Source organism: Leptopilina boulardi, unplaced genomic scaffold, assembly GCF_019393585.1.
Source record: "Leptopilina boulardi isolate dan_hultmark-lab unplaced genomic scaffold, ZJU_Lbou_2.1 LbouV2_165, whole genome shotgun sequence".
NCBI lineage: Eukaryota > Metazoa > Arthropoda > Insecta > Hymenoptera > Figitidae > Leptopilina > Leptopilina boulardi.
Window position 1 is genome coordinate 1,838,299 of NW_026137713.1, and position 20,322 is coordinate 1,858,620.

The 20,322-nt window shown below is 29.8% G+C and overlaps 3 protein-coding genes and 1 non-coding gene across 9 annotated transcripts in view; 1 reads left to right on the forward strand and 3 right to left on the reverse strand.

Moving 5' to 3' along the window:
- Nucleotides 1-20,322, reverse strand: part of LOC127277219 (blood vessel epicardial substance-like) — a 212,612-nt gene that overhangs the window by 22,951 nt on the left and 169,339 nt on the right. The window lies entirely within an intron of this gene.
- Nucleotides 1-20,322, forward strand: part of LOC127277223 (protein vestigial) — an 89,703-nt gene that overhangs the window by 18,467 nt on the left and 50,914 nt on the right. The gene's annotated exons all lie outside the window — the stretch shown is intronic.
- Nucleotides 507-1,792, reverse strand: LOC127277227 (uncharacterized). 2 transcript variants are annotated; one of them, XM_051298139.1, is made up of 3 exons: nt 1,526-1,792; nt 1,264-1,451; nt 507-920 (listed from the first exon to the last, which is right to left on the reverse strand). In XM_051298139.1, the coding sequence occupies exons 2-3, from the start codon at nt 1,343-1,345 to the stop codon at nt 733-735; spliced, it is 270 nt and encodes an 89-aa protein (XP_051154096.1). In that variant the 5' UTR covers nt 1,346-1,451; nt 1,526-1,792; the 3' UTR covers nt 507-732. The 2 variants fall into 2 exon arrangements, with proteins under 2 accessions (XP_051154096.1, XP_051154094.1); XM_051298137.1 differs by having other exon boundaries at nt 1,264-1,792.
- Nucleotides 12,975-13,056, reverse strand: Trnas-uga (transfer RNA serine (anticodon UGA)). The gene has a single exon. It is a non-coding gene; the product is annotated as a tRNA-Ser (tRNA).

Consider the following 20,322-nt stretch of genomic DNA (forward strand, 5'->3'; position numbering starts at 1 on the left):
AAGTCATTTTTCTTCATGTATATATTAGCATAAAATAATGTTTAACGTAAAACAATTAAACGTTTGGTTGATATAATTAAATTGTTTTCTCGATGAATATTTATCGCGTCATTAACGCATCATCAATATTCGGTTTTGCAATAATTAAAATTCCAGTATGACAAAAAATAACAATTAAAATATAGAGCATATAATAAAGGAAGTAAAATTCCAACAAAGTTTTTGCGATTCTGTTAACACAAAAAAAAGTAGATTCCTTGCTGTAAAAAATATATATATTAATGAAAACGAAAATGGCGAGATGTTCATGCTGGTTGGGGAAAAAAAACAAGTTGGGGGGGATATAAGGCGAGGTTAGTTTATATGCGAAACTGTTCGCAATTATGATTTGTCGCATCGTGATCCAGCTGTTGCCTTGGAAGGAAGTACATTTTACAAGAGGAAAAATTCTAACCGGGTTTATTTTATGTTCACTGTCATGGCGTCAAATTGCACACCCGTATATACCCGTGCAGAAATTTTGACCGGGCCCTGGCCAGGGCCAGACCGGGCAAGACCGGGGCCACTTCGGGAAATCTGGCCTGCCCCCGGCCTGGATGAAACAATAAAACCGACCGGGGCCATGGCTCGGGGCCCGATCTGGTTCCCTGCTGGGGACCCGACCGGGGCCATCAAATTTTTCCCGATTTGACCACCATTCAAATGTTTGTGGTATGGTAAACCATACAGTAGTCATCTGCCTAACAATTTAGAGTGGATATTGATTTGGTCTTCAGATTCATTAATTTCGTAGTTTGAATCAATGTCGCCTGGTGTGAGACAATCTTCCATATGGGAACTAAGCGAATAATATTGTTGTCCTAGCTGTGAGCTGATATTCTCATTAACATTCGCATCTTCATGATTTGAATCATCTGAAGCTATAAGGCATAGAATTATATTTAACATACATGAAAATAGTTGTTATCATTATTATTATATAAGAAAGAAAGATCATTCTTATAAAACTAATTTCGATCGAGTGATAAATTCATACTTATACATATTATTATTATAACAAATGTGAAAGAATATATAAGAAGTCAGATGTAATAAAAGAATTTTTAACTTCAATTCGGGATTTTTTCAAAGGAATACTACTAGAACATTTGTAAAACTATAAAAATAAAAACAATATTCATAAAGTTAGAATACAAAATCTCTATTTTTAGGTTATTTTTTATTTGGTAATGTAATATCATGTGAATAATATTTTTTACTTACGACTTGATATATTCGGCAGAGATGAAAATTGGGTTGACAGTCGATGTTTCCGTACACGTTTCGTACTTTTGTGTTTTGGCATATTATTCACAGAAATAAATAATTTATGTATCCAAAATAAAACAAAAGTTAGGCCAAGAAGACTAGAAATGGGAGGTACCGTACGAATACGTAAGAAAAAGGGTTTTCTGAAATAGGCAGAGCAATAGAATAAGTTGCAAGTCGCGGTAGCCTCTTCTGCGCAGACTAACTGTTGACTTACCATCTGGCGGTAATTCAGAATAAAATATTAACACTGATTCTATACGTACGTATATGCTTCGGTAAAATAAATATCTGCTTTTTTATTATCACCTGTTCGTAATATGCGCAGGAGGCTACTGCGTCTTGCAACTTATCCGCCCATTTCAGAAAACCAAATTGTCACGTTCCCCCACTACCTAACGTGTACTTCCTGTTTCTATAGCCTTCTTGAGTTCTGCACTCCTCTATAAAAATTTATTTTTACTTATCTTATTATTGGGGCAACCCGGCCTGGCCACGATCGGGGCCACTAACATTTACTGACCCGGGGCCGGACCAGATAATCTGGCCGGGGCCAGGTCGGAAATCGGGAAGAAGGGTGGAAATTTCTGCACGGGTATATATATATATATTCCTTTCTCTCTCTTTCAATACGTGCAATAAAAGTGTCTTTCAGAACTCGCGGTCGCATGCGTTGCAATATCTATTAATCTTAATTAATGTTGATTGTGACAGTCTATAAGCTGACTTCTATACGATCTACATGATTGTCATCGCGAATGATATAAGTGACCTTTTTTTGTCACGGAAAATGGATGACGAACTAGACAGTTATCCTTTAAACCTTCATTTTAATTATATACGATATATTTTTAACTATATTCTTTTATTTTATTTCTTTTACCGATTTTTATACAATCAGAAAAAAAAATTTGTTTGAAACATCGAAATTTTAGTTGAATTAACCAAAAGTTTATTTGTTTCAATCAAATTCTTTCTTCATTCGAAAAATTTATTATAATAAACCCCAACGTTTAATTGGACCAAATAAATATTTATTTGATTGAAATAAACGTTTGGTTTATTTTAATAAATTTTTCGAATGAAGAAAGAACATAGAAAATTAAAAGGCATTAAAATAAGCTGAAACGCTTATTATTTTAATCCAATTTTGTTTATTTTAATACCAAAATGGATTAAAATAAGCAAAATTGGATTATAATACCAAAATGGATTAAAATAAGCAAAATTGGATTATAATACCAAAATGGATTAAAATAAGCAAAATTGGATTAAAATAATAAACGTTGCAGCTTATTTTAATGCCTTTTAATTTTTTTATGAATTTGATTGAATGAAATAAACTGTTGGTTGATTCAACATAAAGTTTGGTTAACATATAGCTTCTATATTTTCTCAATTATATCAGAAAGCAAATCAAAAGTCTCACTAATTTTTAATTCGTTTTTACTCTCCCCGTTGGTAACACACAGTAGCATAATTCAATTTTCGGTACATTATTTATGAGCGCATCAATAACTCGTCGAAGAAAAATATGACTTGCTTCTTTTCCATCGAAGGATAATTTAATTTTGTATGATAAATAGTTAACAAAAAAAAAAGGTAGAAAGTGTAAAAAATGTAATTCAAAAGGGGAATTGAGAGTCGAGTTGGGAATATCGATGAGAGGAGGATCGAGTCAATGGTATATAACAGGATGGAGACACAGAGCGGATTTATTACACTTGCCGTGCTCGAATAAATAGATTGGAGTCATCACGAGCAAAAACAATGTCGTCCGAACCATTTCGAGTATTTTATGAACTCCGAAAGCCATCCGACATTACTGGCGCCGGGCCAACCGCCGCGGTTTATTATAGTTTTGTTATGACAACCGAGCGTTTCGGTAAATTAATGCCGAAACAAATGTATCTCATCTTAAGAGGGTTTTGAGGTTGTACCTTCTAATTGAACCGGTAAACACCATAAGTTAAGTGATAAGTAGTCCTGTCGACGTACATCACTTTTTTTTTAAAGACAACTTTATAATACAACAAAATTAGTTCACTTTTGAAAACACAATATTTTTAGGATTAATCGTTTTTGAGATGTTTATAGGTTCTATATAAATTTAGTTATATAGTGATTGAATTTTTTCCACTTAAGGAAGAATCAGAAGAAAAGTTAGTCCTAGTATTTTTGTATATTTAATGAAAAAGATGATTTAAATTTTTAAAAAGTTTCGTGAAATTTTAAATAATTTAATTTTTAAAAATTAGAAATTGCATTTAAGTCAAAATTAATAGTTTTTATGCATAGAAAACGAATTAGGTATAACATAACCTAAAAATAATGCTTTTAGGTTATGTTACCTAATTCGTTTCCTATAAAAACTGTTAATTATGATTTAAATGCAATTTCTAATTGTTAAAAAATTTTTGAAATTAAATTATTTAAAATTTCACCCAAGCTTTTTTTGAAATATTTTTCTTTAAAAAAAAACAGGACTAACTTATGTTCCGATTTTTTGTTTGATTCTTCCATAAAGAGGGTTTTTTATATAAAATAAATGTCCTTAAAAATATATTCTCCGCGATAAAAGTTTACTCAGGTGTCAACTCGGTTTGATTGTAGATGAAAGAAAATTAAAATTTTTACAAGTATTTTTACGACATAGGGAAAATGTGAGAATTTAACGAAGAACGTAAAAATGAGTTGCCCACCTAGAATATCATAGTTAAAATGATTCTTATTGGTGCGGCAATAAGAGAAATAAACCATAAGAAAGATGTCGTTAATCTCCGCTAAACGATCTTGGCATCAGGCCATAATACTTTATCATAGCGTATACTCTGTAGATCTATAAACCGTAAAATTCTACTTGACGATTAATAATTCACTTTGAGATGAATAATTTCTATATACGATTATTAAAAATATGAATAAATTTAAAATACAATTAGTAAAGTACACTAAAAAAAATAATTTATTTAATTCAATTAATCTGTTACCTGATTTCAAATAAATATTTAGTTGTATTAAATAATTTTTATTTACTTTACTTGCGTCTTACATTTTTTCCGTGCAGATGTTATATTAATCCAAATACAGTTTATTTAATTTAAATAAAAATTATTTGGTTCAAATAAATATTTATTTGATAATACTCATAAGTAAAAGATTATTTAAATTCTATTTGTATTAATTCAAAGTATATGGATTCAAAAATATTTTTTTCAGTTTAAAAAAAAAGAAAATTTTTAGTTCCAAAAGAATTGTTCAAGAAAACGTTTCTAAACTTAAAAAATATTTTGTCAATAATACAAACTATCAGGTTTAGAACAGTTCTTTTTAAACTTCGTGTTAGTTTTTTTCCACATGTGACAAATTTATCAAAAAATTTCTGTTAAATTCGTGAGAGGCGCAAAATGATTGAAACAAATACTTGTCATCGGTGACGGTAAAGTATTACGACTTTTGGTTTTGCCTGGAGTTAATGACTTATACCCGATGTTGTTTGGTGTCTGTCGCGCCTTAAAGTTATAAATGGTACCGATGACGAGGGGGGGGGGAGAGGGATCTTTTGAACGAATACTTGACATTGGGCTGCAAAAAGAAGGTCACAAAAACAAACTTGACATGCAACATGTTCATTATATACGAAATGTTCATGTATTTTTTTTCTTTTTTTACAAAATAAAAAAATAAATAAATAAGAAAAGTAACAAAAAAAAAAGAGAAAGGAAAAAGTAGATAAACAAAGGCTTAAATCTCATCATGTCTTCTCGTGACTTTCATATATAGAAACGCCGTAAATCGAGAAATTTATCTCATTTTAATGATCATATTTCACATGAAGGAGAAAATTAATACTAATTTTTATACTCAAGTTTATATTCCATAAGCTCCGATGGTCTCGACTTTTATTAGCTTCATGTTTCTTTATACTCGACATTTTTGCTTATTGAATATTTTCCATCCCATATAGACCATTTTTAGGGGTTATTAAATATCAAAATAAAGTAATTTACAAGTGTCTAATATATAAGTCACTTTTCCCTCGTTGCGAATTAAATTCTTCGGGAGACCCCACCAGAGGCGGAGAGTAATTTGCGTAACACAAATTGATCTTTTTTTTTTCTTTTCTTTTTTTCTCTTGGTTTTTCTTTTTTTTTTTCTTTAGTAAAAAAGGCAAATATTACACGTGCCCTTTGATCAAGATAGGCTGTAAATAAATGTCATAAAATTTTAAGTAGCACTTTTAGCTCCAACCGCCAAGAGTCGAAGACCTCCCTGACATAAAATACAGCTTTACTATCGTAAAGCACTCGGCACGTAGTTACCAGCTTACAAATGACTCTCTTAATACCAGTTGTTCACTGTATGCATTTTAGTTCTCTTCAGTCATAACTTATACTTTCCTGACCAGTTCTACGTATATATATATATATATATATATATATATATATATATACAAGTGGCTATAAAGGAAAAAGAAAAACCTTATAACCCTTTATATAAATCATTTTCCATTTTATACGCGCAGCACTCATCCGTTATATGTCCAGTTCTTTCAATCATTCGAGTAATAGCCTCACTCGCGTATGCCATACCTGATTAGTGATTATGATCAACTCTCAATTCGCACCCTGAGAAAATTCCTTCTTCACTTCCATATAGAATCCTTTATTGACTTTGATTATTTTCACACACTCACTTCTTTTTCCTATCTCATTTATATTTATTTTTATTACTCTAATTTATATTGTTTTTAATTTTTATTACTCTAATTTATGCGTGTATTATTTTTTTTTACTAAATTATATTCTTAAATCTTTAAGTACAAAATTTAGCTTCATTTTAATTGTAAAATTACATTGAAATATTGCAAATATTTCTGCAATATTTATTATGTTCGTCATGTGGAATATTGCCTGTGAATATTCAAGCAATATTGAGGTAATATTGCTTGTCAATATTGTAGCAATATTGACTGTAATATTGCGATTATGTTCGTCATGTGGAATATTTCCTGGCAATATTGAATTAACATTGTTTTGTAATATTGCTGTCAACACTGATTATGTCCGCCTTGGGTCGCAATATTGCGACAATATTATCTCAATATTGCAACTCAAGGCGGATACAATCAGTGTTGACAGCAATATTGCAGAGCAACGTTAATTCAACCCACTTGGAAAGATTCCCCGGAAAGTGCCCCCTGGAGGTTCTATCAGAATTCCGCCGAAACTTCCGGAATTCCATCGGAGTTCCAAAGAATTTCCGATGGGATTCCGACGAAATTCTGACGGAATTGGGACTCTAAAAATTTTGAAAAAAATTAATCGGAATTCCGACGGAAGTTCTGGCGGAATTCTGATAGAACCTCCAGGGGGCACTTTCCGGAGAATCTTTCCAAGTGGGAATGTTGGCTAAATATTGCCAGGCAATATTCCGCGTTACAGACATAATCAAATGTTGCAGTAATATTATGATATGTAATATTGCTATTTAGTATTGTGACCATATGTTGCGATTTTTTAAGTGTATATGATCAAAAAGAAAAAGGATTGAATTTTAATAATGAGATTAAAAATTGAGGAAAAATGACACACGCGGCAATTATTGTAGGTGGTCTTTAGCGTTCGTTAGGTTACATTGAGTAGATTCGAAGATAAACACAGAAGTTACACCTCGAGTAACACGTATGGGAATTAACATAGCTGAGCGCGGTTCGACGTTTAAAAGCCGATCGCATTTCCATACCGGGGCCATTCGACGATGCCGTTTAAGGCACACAGTGTATATATATATATATATATATATACCCCCTTTGGCTAACACACTGGTCTATATTTGCCCTCGATGGGACCCTGGAAGGACTCATTTATATCCTCTTATCGGCACATCTTTTCGCGCGGGGCCTCTCCACCTCGAATATATTCGAAAGTCCACTTCCCAGATCTTGATATCGCGCGCGAATCCCTGCAAAAGTTCCTCTTTTTCGCACGGAGTATATATACTCAAAAAAATCAACAAAAAAAAAGTTCCATAAACGCACTCTGTGGTGTTATAATGTCAAAAGTCGAAAAATTTCAAGAATTTTAACTATTAAGTGTTAACAAATTGGAAATTTTGAGATTATTTTAAGTTCGGGAATGATGAATATTGTTATTTCGGTTATAAAAATATATATTACGACTCATTTCTTTTCTTAAAATAAAATTTCTTCATTATTTTGATAACATAAGAAAGAGAGATTTTAACTCCCAACGAGATTCTATAAAAGTTGCACATTTTTGAAGTTGGCGCTGATGGAGCTAATTGTATATGCCAAGGGAGTTAATCTAATTTTAACTCACTTTTAGAGTTGATTTTTAACTCCTAAAATTTTACTTCCTACTATACGCTAATCCCAACTACGCCATCAACTCCCAAATTTCGGAAATTAATGACAACCGTAGTTGGGAGTAAAATTTTAGGAGTTAAAAATCAACTTCAAAAGTGCATACAATGAACTCCCTCAGCGTCAACTCCAAAAGGGTGCGACTTTTATAGAATCCCATTGGGGCGGAGTTAAAATCTGACTCCATTTTTTTTACTGTTATTTTCGCAAATTTTTTACAGTCGGATGATTTTTGTTCATAATTTGCCGAATTAATTTTTGTTGAACTTTATTTTTCAACGATAAATCCTTTTGTTTGAGCAATCCTTTTGCATTTGTTACATGTTTGAATGTTTTTTTTTTTTTTTGAGGAATGTGAAGCATTTAAAAATATTTTGTTAAGTGGATATTAGTAAGAAGTGTATAGGCATAGTGTCACGTATATATGTGACGACTCAAGTGCATGAAGTATGTGCCGAAGGCGTTGAAGGCATCTATATTAGCTTCAAGAAGTTGGAGAACAAGCTAAGGCGAGTATCAAGACTCTATATTAGCCTCATACCCGTAAGCCTTATCAAATTAAGCTTAGGCCTCTTCCTTTTCATCTCTAATCGCTTTCTCTCTCTTTCTCTCTCTCTCTCTCTCTATCTTTCGCACAAAGTCTTATATATACGATTAGGCATCTAGTTTCCCAAGATCTTGAAACTTTGTCGGTGGCAAATTTCCCTTTGATAGTTTGCACCATTGCTTCTAATTATCTTCCCATATATTTCGATCTTATAATGTTTCTAGATAGTGAAATTCCTGAAGGTTAAATGAAGTTCATTTATAGCACCAAAAAAAAAAATATTTTGAAAAATTATACACTTGGTATTTTAAACTATTTTATAATTAAATTCAGTATGTAATATGCAAATTCGAATATATTCTTGTATATATTCTAAACACTAAGAATATGTACTAAATACTAGGAATATATTCTAATTTTTAGAATATTACATACTAAATTTAAGTATAAAATATATTCTAAATTTCAGAATGATTTTTTTCGGTGCAGGTAAAAATATCAAATTTCCTTTTTTTAAAGGAATAAGCAATTTTAAAAAAAAAATTATAAATTACAAAATGATGGAAGAATTATTAATCACGTTTCGACATATTTTTCCAATATAAAACTAAATAAAATAGTCATATAATCAAATGAAATGTTGACTATATCAAGATGTATTTTACATAGCACATTAACAGATTCCAAAGTATATTGACTCGAAAGTTATCTCGTTTCGCTCGTTTCACTTGAATACTTGAGCGAATACAATAATTTAGGTAATGGCGAGTTTAAAATTCCTCACAACATTTAGAATGTCTATCTCAATAGCACGTGTGATATTACAGATCATTTTCTAGTCACTGACAGGTTCCTGGTGCTGTTTAGTAATATATATATTTTTTAAATATATCCAACCTGGTGGTATTAGTTTCATGCACCATCTGTTTTCCATTAAATATATATATATATATATATATATATATATATATATACTCTGGGAATATTTATATATATATACATATTCGCGAATTCTTCAACTTCGAGTTCGCGCCAAGGATCGCATATCTGCGGTAAAGAAGGATCCAAACCTCGTTGAGAATGTCTGCTCATTAATATAAGAGCGATTCTTCGCGTATCTTGTCGCCTCGCATCACAAACATGTTTTCTTGGTCCACGAATTTCGGATTTTTGACCGCCCCCATCGTTCACATGAATATAAGATAAGCCCTGGGAATTTCACACGATTAAGGAAATTGGAATGAAATTGTAAAATTTTTCAGCGAATCATTCTTTTTAGGATTGATATACTCTCGTTTTAAGTATATATATGTTTCCATTAAAGAGTTGATTTAATTTTTTTCAAATTATAGTCTTGAGATTCTTGGATATTTTTTATTTTTACACATATTATGCAAAAACAAATATAAGTAGGTTTCTACAACAAATTATTAGTTTTCTACTATCATAATTAGTAGGTTTTCTACTATCACAATTAGTAATTTTCTACCCACAATGGGTAGCCTTACTAAATGAATTAAAATAACTTTGACTAATTAATAGTACAAAACTATACTAATTATTGGTAGAAAATTACTAATTGAGAGTAGAAAACTACTAATTCGTAATAGAAAACTTTATTTAAAAAATTATTAATTTTCTATTACGAATTAGTAGTTGTTAATTAAAAATTATTCAAAACGGGTACTAATTCAGATTTAGAGAGTAATAAAATTCAGAGAACAATTTGATCAAATTATACTAATGTAAAAAGAAAATATATTTATGATACTTCAATAAAAGCTTATATTTTCTTTTCTATATATATAAACTGCAAGCCTTTTTATACAGTGATTAAGTTCCCTCAAAGACTCTTAATTTTACAACGTTATCTAAAGTATGTATATAGACAGAAGTTTAGGCTCAAAGGATTCACGATATAAAGAAGCTATATCAGCTAATTCTTAAACAAAGCCTCGATTTTCCAACTTAATAACGACTTTACACTCATTATTTGATGCTGCGGGATAATAAATGATTATTACGTGGATAAGAGCAGGGAACAATATATAGGAAGCAGAAAACTTGGAGAGAAATATAGGGTTGTATAAGGAGAAGATTGGTGGGGGGAGTGGGTTGAAAGGTGGAAGATTAAGGGGAGTAGGAGGGGGTTAGACAAGTTGGCTTTGATCTCATCTCGCTCGACCCGCTTTCAACGAAGCGACAAATTCTTCGATATTCGCACGATGAAAAGCCTCTCCTCACAGAGGAAGTTTAAACTACCTCCCTCTTCTAAAGATGACGATGAAAACCGTTTAACTTTTTCTTCTTGGGGAATCTTCCTTTGACGACGAGACACTTACCGACTCTTGCTATATAGGTGTATATATATATATATATATATATATAACCATCTTGTTTTCTTCTTACCTGCCGATTCGAAAATTGCATCTGCAGCAAATTTTCGAGAAACGAATGTCATTTTTCAAAAATTCTTCTTTTTAAAAAAATCGTTTCATTCATTTATTTCTATGTTTATTTTTTATTTATTTATTTATTGTAAACTATGGCATTAGCAATTAAAGGTATTTGTAGCAGTTCGCTTCCTGATTATATAGGAACGTCTTCACGAACGACGGCACAATGCCACAGTTACACCTCTTGCTCATCGGCTCTTTTTAAGTTCTTCCAACATTGAAACTCCTACCTTGGATTTGCGCTTTAGTGCTGACAGGTTTATGGACATTTCTTATCCTACAAAGTACCATTGCTTCTGGTGTTTCCTTTCTTCCTATTAGCTGACTATTCAATGAAGGTCTTTTTTCTTCATGAATTTACATTTATGTATAAGGTTCACATTATGATTATTATGTATAATAAATGTCATTCTTTACTCTCGCGGCGTTACAATGTGAGTTACAGTTTTGTATATTTGTTTAACTGCAAGATAACATATATATATCACTGAAAAAATTATATTCTAAATTTAAGAATATCTTCATATTTAAGAATATTTCCCAATGTATTTTATTTTCAAAGTTAGAATATAATATTCTTAAAATATGAAACAATTCTTAAATTACGAAAAATCTTTATCTAGAACAGCGATATGTTTAACTAAAACAACGAAATTTTTCGCTATTCTAGAGAAATATATCGCTATTCCAGAGAAACTTATCGCTGTTCCAGGCGAAGAATGTCAAAGGTGTGATACTTTTTACATAAAATCTGCCATGTAAAAAGTATCACCACTTTGACATTCCCTAAAGAAATGTTTCTTATATTTTAAGAATATTATATTCCAACTTTAACAATAAAATGCATGGAAAATATTCTTAAGTAGGCGACAAGAAGATATTCTTAAAATTAGAGTATAATTTTTTATACAAATTTCACATCTCTTTATTTTATTCATATTCTTTTCTATATGATAATTTTTTATTTAAATTTCAAATAAATATTCAATAAGAAAATAAAATTTTACAGAATAAATAAATAATTTATTATGTAATTATACAATAAATATTGACGGAAAAAATAGCGCGCGTAAATAGTGAATATATTATATATAATTAAAGTGAATATTATTTCCCTTTTGTATCATTATAAAATATCAGACTTCCTATCTTATCTGAAGCACGAGAGACAGCTTTATGACTCTCATGAAAATAATTTAATCAAAAAGTACGAGAGGCAACGCAAAAATGGCAGCCATACTTTTCCGCAAGTTTCGTAATTGTAAGTATAATTGCAGCCTCTTTGTTTCTTCAATTATATGTCTAGACGAGGGGGTGGTAACTGGGAGTATAAGGAGAGTCCAAGAAAAAAGGGGCAAATAAAAGCGTAGAGGGCAGAAATGATGATGGCTAGGAATTTTTATATGAAATGATCTGCCGCCTTCTTTCATGGTCGCGGTCTCTTTATCCAACGCCGCGCTCGTGCACCGCCATCATATCCTTGGCAAGTAAATTCTCGTAATTTAACACCATCTCTACTTAAGGAGATTTCAAATTGAAAATAGGTGCCCGAATTAATTATTTCCTATATAATAATTTTTATATTCTCTCTCTCTTTATATCTCTTTCTCTTCTATAGAATTCTTTGACAAAGACTGAAAATTATATTTTTATAATTGTTTTTAACTCCATTAAGGGAATAAGGGATTTCTTCCTTCCCTATATATAAACAGATCCTCATTTGCTTCTCGTTTCTATTTTTTTTTTCTTATAGCTCACGCATTAAGGATGTTACAAATCAGAATACGTGTCAGCTATATTTCCATAAGCGTTTTATAGGCGGGATGTGCCAAGTTGAGTGTTTTTAATTAATAGGTTATTAGCAGAATTAAGAGTCTTACAAATCTACATTCCAGCGACTTTTTAAATACCCATATACATAATTTTTAATTAATTAATTATCAAATATATTTTACAGATTGAGTATAGATTAAATTCGAATGTTTTCCCTCTATTTTTACTTTTTGACGCAGGTATAAACGCTTGAAATTTTTTTTTTATTTAAAGAACATTTTATTTCAAAAAACAAAAAGTAAATACTTTTTAATAAACGTTTTTTAAGCATATTTATTATTTATATAATAAGTATAATTTATATAAACAATAATTATTTTTTTTATGTATTATTTAAAAATAATTATTATTATTGATATAAAAAATAGGTACAATTATAATATTATTAATTACTGTTAATAGTAAATGTAATATTATAATTGTCGAAAAAAAAAAAAAAAAAATTCGCTGCGGACAGGATTCGAACCTGTGCGGGTAAAACCCAATGGATTTCAAGTCCATCTCCTTAACCGCTCGGACACCGCAGCTCATGTCAGACGTTTCGAAAAAGCCACATGTAGGTTAAGCGTTGAGTAGTCTGTATTTAATCGCTTTACGTAACTAACGCAGATAACATTTCGTCATAATATAATAGTGTCTACACAAATAGAATGATTGGCCTTACTTGTGTACATACAAAAGATAACATATTTTTCGATTCTTATTTTTTTTTTTTAACTAAATTTTTATTTAAATATTAAATTTTTAACTTTTTACTTTTACATTATTTTTTTTTACTTATTTCTCATGTATATGTATAATTTATTTATATTTAATTAATAATTTTGATATTTAAACTTAATTCAATTAAAAATTATTTGATGCAAGTAAATATTTATTTGATAATAAATTTAATTTAATAATTTAATTTAATAATTTAATTTAATAATTTAATTTAATAATTTAATTTAATAATTTAATTTAATAATTTAATTTGAATGAAACAAAATTTTTTTTCAGTGTATTAATCACTAATTTTAATTAATTTCTATTATTGTTGTTATTATTATTATTATTAGTATCATTATTAAAATAATAATTATTATAATCGTTATTATTATTATTATTATTTTTTTCAAAGTAAAATATTATAAATAATAAAATTTTCAAAATCAAAATAAAATAATTTAAGTTTGTAAAAATAAAATTTCAATTTTAAAAAATTGGAAAAGTTATATTGTAGGTTATAATTTGAAAAATAGATTATCACTAAGAGAGACCATTCTGATTTTATGGAAAGGGTTTCGAGTCGAATTGATAGAAGTAAGGAAAGCTCGTTTAGCAAGCTACTTAAGGAAGAATGTCAATTAGCTGGCGAAACGGTCGAACTATAGACAATTGTAGACTCCGCGAATAATGGGGTCGCACTTCCGGGTTTTAACGAATGAACTGTGGATTAATTAGAAGGGATGTTTCTCCTTTGGTTTTTCACATTTATGTCTATATATACATATACATATATAAGAAAGTAGTGTCACATAATTGAGCCATCGTTCAACACATTAATTACAAGTTATATATTTTTTTTCCCCTCAATTTTCTTCTTATATGGAAAACGATTAAAATATCATTGGCATATGATATATACATTTTGTTCATATCAAATTAACAACGATATCGTGTCTTAATTTCACCGTCAACTGAAATCCAGCTGTTCTTTTAGCCACACATAAAAAATAAATAAAAAAAAAATACCTTATACAAACAGTTGGAACCAAAATGGAAAACGGGTCGGACGTAATTGACGATAATCGGTCTCCTCGTGGTTATTCCACTTAGTTTGACTCGAGTCATAATAAGTCATAAGAAACTTTTAATAAAGATACCTGAGCAACTTCTATTCTAGATGTCGAGAAACTTTTCATATTTTTATTAAATTAATTACTCTCTAAATTTGAATTAGTAAATTAAATTTTAAAATTTATTAATTAAATTAAATTAGTGTATAGCAAATATATTATTTTTTCTGAGTGATGCGTATTTCTGTGGAAAAGATATAAAGATATTTCCAGTGTGGTTTTTTGAAACATATATAATAATCATGTTTAAAACAACTAATTTGCATTTTCTGAAAAGGTAATTTCTTTAACTTAAGAAAAACCCTCCTCAAAATAAGTATACATGGTTGGTATTGTGTATATGTGTCAAAGTTTTGGTTGTCTACTAACAGTGTTTTAAGTGATTTTGACGCCGTTCGATCGTTCCCAACGGGGCCCTTTGGAATGCCCAGCGCTTTTCGCGAATCATTTTTCACTGACAATCTTTTGTCTCATCTTGGGGGCTCTCTTCGTGACACCGTGTGTCGGCTGACAGTGACGAATTGAAAGACTCCAGTCAACCCTTGAGTCATCGACTGACATTAGGTATATACTCGAAAGATATGTTACGTCTCAAATATAAGAAATAACTTCAGAAATTATATTTTATTTTTATTTATTTCCGCTTCGGTGATTCAGGGTAATCCTGTTTCATTTACAGAGCAGAAGGCTCTGAACTAAGGGTACAGGTAAGAAAGAGAATAGAAATTTTTATAATTAAGTTACAATTTTATTTAGACAAATTTTTAGGGTTAAAATAGTTCGTTCTTATGCGAGAGAGAGGGAATCTCAAACCAACCAATCCAGGAAATGAGTTCAGCATTCAACTGAAATAAGGAATGTAAGGGTTACCACAAATATACGACAAGTTTAGAAAGTTAGGAGTAAAAATATAAGACACTTACCTTAAAATTCAGTAGTAGATAAGTTTCAATAAAGAAAAGGACCACTGCTGTGTCCTTTGTTGACACAGGAAAAAGAGCTGGTACCAGCGTGAGTTATGACGTCCGGAAGGTTGACGGGCCCAGGTATAACCGCAGGTCCGGAGTTCTATTAGGCGTGACGAATGTCCGAATAATGAGTCTCTTCCAAATAAATAGATAATTGCCCAATGCAATAAGTAGTGATGATCCTCGTTTTATGTATAGGGTATTGATGCTTGATTTTCACTTTGATATAAGAGAATTATGCACTTGTACTATAAGACGTCGACTGGCACCAAGAATGAGATTGATACGTATGAAGATAATTTGAGAACTAGTTGATGTTATACGTATGAAGAGGATCCCAGAACTAGTTGATGTTATACGTATGAAGAGGATCCCAGAACTGGTTGATGTTATACGTATAAAGAGGATCCCAGAACTGATCTCTCCATGAAAATGTAGCCCTTTTATACTGAGTTTTCGTAAGAGAATAGATAAAATTTTATTGTCCTACTATATATTTTCACCCTAATTTTGGAAGTCAAAGTTCAGTCCTTCTCTCTCAGTTGAACGTAAAAAGGGGGGTGTGAACCAGCTTCTTCAGGATACGAAAGTATGACTATGATTATTTGCAGCTGTACTCTTCTAATGTGGTGATACCACAGGGGTTCGTCACATAGGATAATTGGAAAGAGCGCATTTATTACATCGTTTGATTTTAGCACAGGGAAAATTAGAAAGGGATCATTTTGTTTTGTGGGGGTGTGAGCTCTTCTGGTATCATAAAAGATTTCTCGCTTCTATTTGTATGTATACAGAAATAGAAATACAGTAGATTGTCGTAGAAGGATACTAAACGCAGGGGTCTTTTATATATAAAAGAAAGATGTTTAGTTACACGAAAAAAAAGGGGCGGAAAGAGAAAAGCACACGTGTGCTTGTCGCAGAGACATATAACTCGGTATTGATTAAAAGGATGAATGTAAAAGTTACGGTGACGTGACACCTCCCCCCTTTAAAATTCGGAAATTAGAAATGAAGTTGAATAATTTACGAATTCAGTTTTTGAGAAGAGTTAAGTTATTTGAGGGAAATGTCACTTATAATTTTGATTATATTATGTAAAGTTTTTAGACATCAATGTTTAAAAGGCCTAAGAGAAAATACGTCATACACATGATATAGTTTCACACCTTATTCACACCAAGTTAAGATACAAGTTTATATATATTGAAAAATACATACGAATATTATTGTTAATGATTTCAAAGATTTTCACACATATCCCATACTATCATTTTTGATTTAATAATCATACGTGATTTAAAACTGATTTAATTATAGAGATTAGAATCTTATGTATAGAAGCATATACAAATTTGAAATACTTTCGTAAAAGCTCACAGAATTAGTAGAAGTAGTATATAAAAAGGAATTTTAATTATATTTATAAAGACACTCATACCATGTATTATACAAGATTTTAAGGATGCATTATTATTATTTGCTCTTTACACATTGGTTAATTTAGAATAAGATATAAGTTTTCAATAAATAGTGCATACAGATAGATTACATTCTGATGATGACAGAGTTCAACTATTTTTTTTTTTCATACATAATTTATACTTTTGAAATGTTATATTATTCTGTTAAAGATTTTCATCCACATATATTTACGAAAAGGAGGAAGGCAGAAAAAAAAATTTCTAACATTTTCCTTTCTGAACGCAGGTATAATTTTTGAAACAGATTTATATAAGCTTATACATCCCTCCCTCCTTTAAGAGAAAAACGAGAAGCATTCGAAGTTTTGACATGAATAGAATTGACAACATTGATTTAAAGAATTTTTGCTTTAATATTAATTAATTGGATAATTTTCGTTCTTTTTTTTTATTGTAACAATTTCTTGCTATATGATATTTTTCGCTATATTGCTCACAAGATAAGCTGCATTTGCTTAATTAAAATTTTCTTTTTTTACTCTAAGTGTCGATATATTATAATCATATTGTTTACACACTCATTGTGACATTAGTTGCAATCCTTCCTTTTATCTTTATCAATAGAATTTTTTTTCAATTTTTGATTTCAATATAATCATTCCATGTTCTAAATGACATATTGCTATTTTTTAATTCCTCGACTCCGGTAATTAATATATTGGTTTAGCAAACTAAATTCGATTGATAAATTCTTCATAACACGAATTGGAAAATTTATTTATTTTTACCATGCCCGTTCATATTACCTAAAGGAATATAAGATTCTATCAGGTAACGTTGTTCTCATTTTCAAGACTACATGTTTCTTTTCTTTTTTTCTTTTTTAAAATAAATAATTTTTTAAATCGATGACATTTTTCAATTAGGCTTATAGTTTACGAGATATTTACGATTTTATCTGGCATCTTTTATATAAATTTTCGAATATTTTGAATTTGGAAAAAAAAAATTCAATCTCGATTTACATGTTTTAGATTCCAAAATTTCGTGTCACATTGTGGTAATCAAATTTCGGTATTTATACGAACTACAAGAAAATGAAGTTTAAGAATTTAAAAAAAATTGATTTTTTTTTTTTTTTTTTTTTAATTTTTGAATATTTGAATTTAGGAAAAAAAACAAAATATTAATATGAAACTTTCTTATATGAAATATTTAAAAGAAAAAAGAAGTAAATTTTATAATGTAAAAATAGATCCTGGAAGAAAAATAGCAAATATTAATATAATGAATGTCCATAATATATTTTAATCACCTGAAACAGAAATATCTCTATATTATTATCAATTATTTAATGTTTCTTTTTTATTATATCTAAAAATTAAAATGTATGCTTAAGAAAATACTCCAGTTGTTCAATATAAAATTCGAGTCATCTTGATTTATTACAGATAATTATATATTTTTTATAATATTTATTTATGTTGTTACTGACAATGCCTTTTTTATTCGTATTTTAATGCTTAAGAATATGCAAAACTGGATTATTTACTTTAATAAAAAGTTAATTGTATTAATGGAGAATTATAATTATAAGAGCAAACAGTAATGTTGCAAAAGCAAATTGTTTTGTTTATGTGTATTTAGTGAATATATTGAAGGATATGTATTAAGATTTGAATTAATTCACTATTCTTGTTATATTTTATATAAATGTTTAAATTAATTTTGGTTAGCATGATGAATATGAGACAAGCGAAGTCTGTTAATGTGTACAATTTTTGGTGATTTATTTATTTTAATTTTTATGTTTCCTTTACTCAATATTTCTAACACTTCATGTGGTCCTGTATATTGATTACCTAACTTTTTCGGTTTGGGACCTTGTAATAAAAATACACTATCTCCGATTTTAAAATTTTGAGGGTTAGCTTTACGATCATAGTAAGTTTTTGATTTTTCTTTAGATTCAATTAAATTTTTCTGCGCGAGAGATTGAATATCATGTAATTTTGTAACTAATTTTACTAAATAGTCATCATAAGTCTCGAGTTTTTCTTCTTCCAAAAGTGGTAAACTTGAAGGTAATCTTGGTAATCTACCGAAAACTAACTCATAGGGTGTACATTTAGTACCTTCATGGACGCTTGTATTATAAGAAAACATAGCTAATTCTAATAAATCATCCCATTGAGTATTTTTATTGATGAATTGTTTAAGATATTCTGCTAATACATGATGCGATCTTTCTAATGAACCATTTGATTGAGGGTGAAAAGAAGTAGTTTTAAATTGTCGAATACGAAATCGTTTTGCTAATCGCTTCATAAGATTGCTCAAAAAATTTGTACCTTGGTCTGTTAAAACGCCTTTTGGAGAGCCGAAAGTACAAATGAATTTCTTTACAAAAGCATCAGCTATTGTACTGGCTTGTTGATTTGGTAAGGGGACAGCAATAGAATATTTTGTTAAGCAGTCTTGTATAGTTAAAATGCATTCATTTCCCGATTCTGTTGCTGGCAAAGGTCCTACTATATCCATAGAAATTTTTTCGAACGCGGTTCCTGGTGTATCAGTAATAACCATTGGGTTTTTAGTTTTTACTCGAACTAACTTTTTCAACTGACATTGTAAACATGCTTGAATATATTTTTGAATGTCTAATTTCATATTTTCCCAAAAATATTTTTGCCGAATTCTGTTATAAGTTTTCGTAACTCCCTTGTGACCGCCTATAGCAGAGGAATGTGCTTCTTCAATCAAAATTTGTCTTTGTTCATTTGTTGCATATTGAACATAACCTTTACAAATTATAACTTTAGTACAAGAATCTTGAAAAGTTTCTTTAAGAATTAATTCGATATCTTGCCAATTTACGTGATTAATGACTGTTGTTTTTGCAATACTAACTGATTTTAATTTTAATTTTTCTGTTAAATTTTTGAATGATTCAATTGTTAATTTGATATTATTTGTTATTTGAGTAAGACTTTCACTTGATTCTGTAGTAATTGGTAAAGCAATGTGTAAAAAATTTCCTTTTTTAATTTCTTTAGCTTCATTAATTAACAAATTTTTGAATTGAGGAAGTTCATTTTGTTTATTTAGACTTCGAGAACCATTATCTAAAGGGACACCTGTTGTAGATAAAAAGTACGCATAATTATCTTTCCGCATTCTTAACTGGTCTTTACATTCCACTACATTAGTACATAAGGGTCCATCAATTGATTTTTCTAATTCACCCACGTTTTGTTCGTTTAGAAAAGGGTCGAGGGGGAACTTAGGAGGGGGCTCGGCAGGAGGGCGTTGACATTCATGCTCATTATTGATTTTTCTTTGAGTTTGTTTTGAATTTGAAATTTCATTAGGAAAATATATTTCCTCTAAATCATCGGAATCACTTTCATATTCTTCTTCTATATATTCTTTACTTTTCGATTTCGCACTATCTTCAATAATTTCTTCATGAGGAAAATCTTCAACACTATCATCACTTGAACTTACATATTCTTCCGCACTAAAAGGTTGATAAAATTGATTTTGTTTAATATATTCTGGAT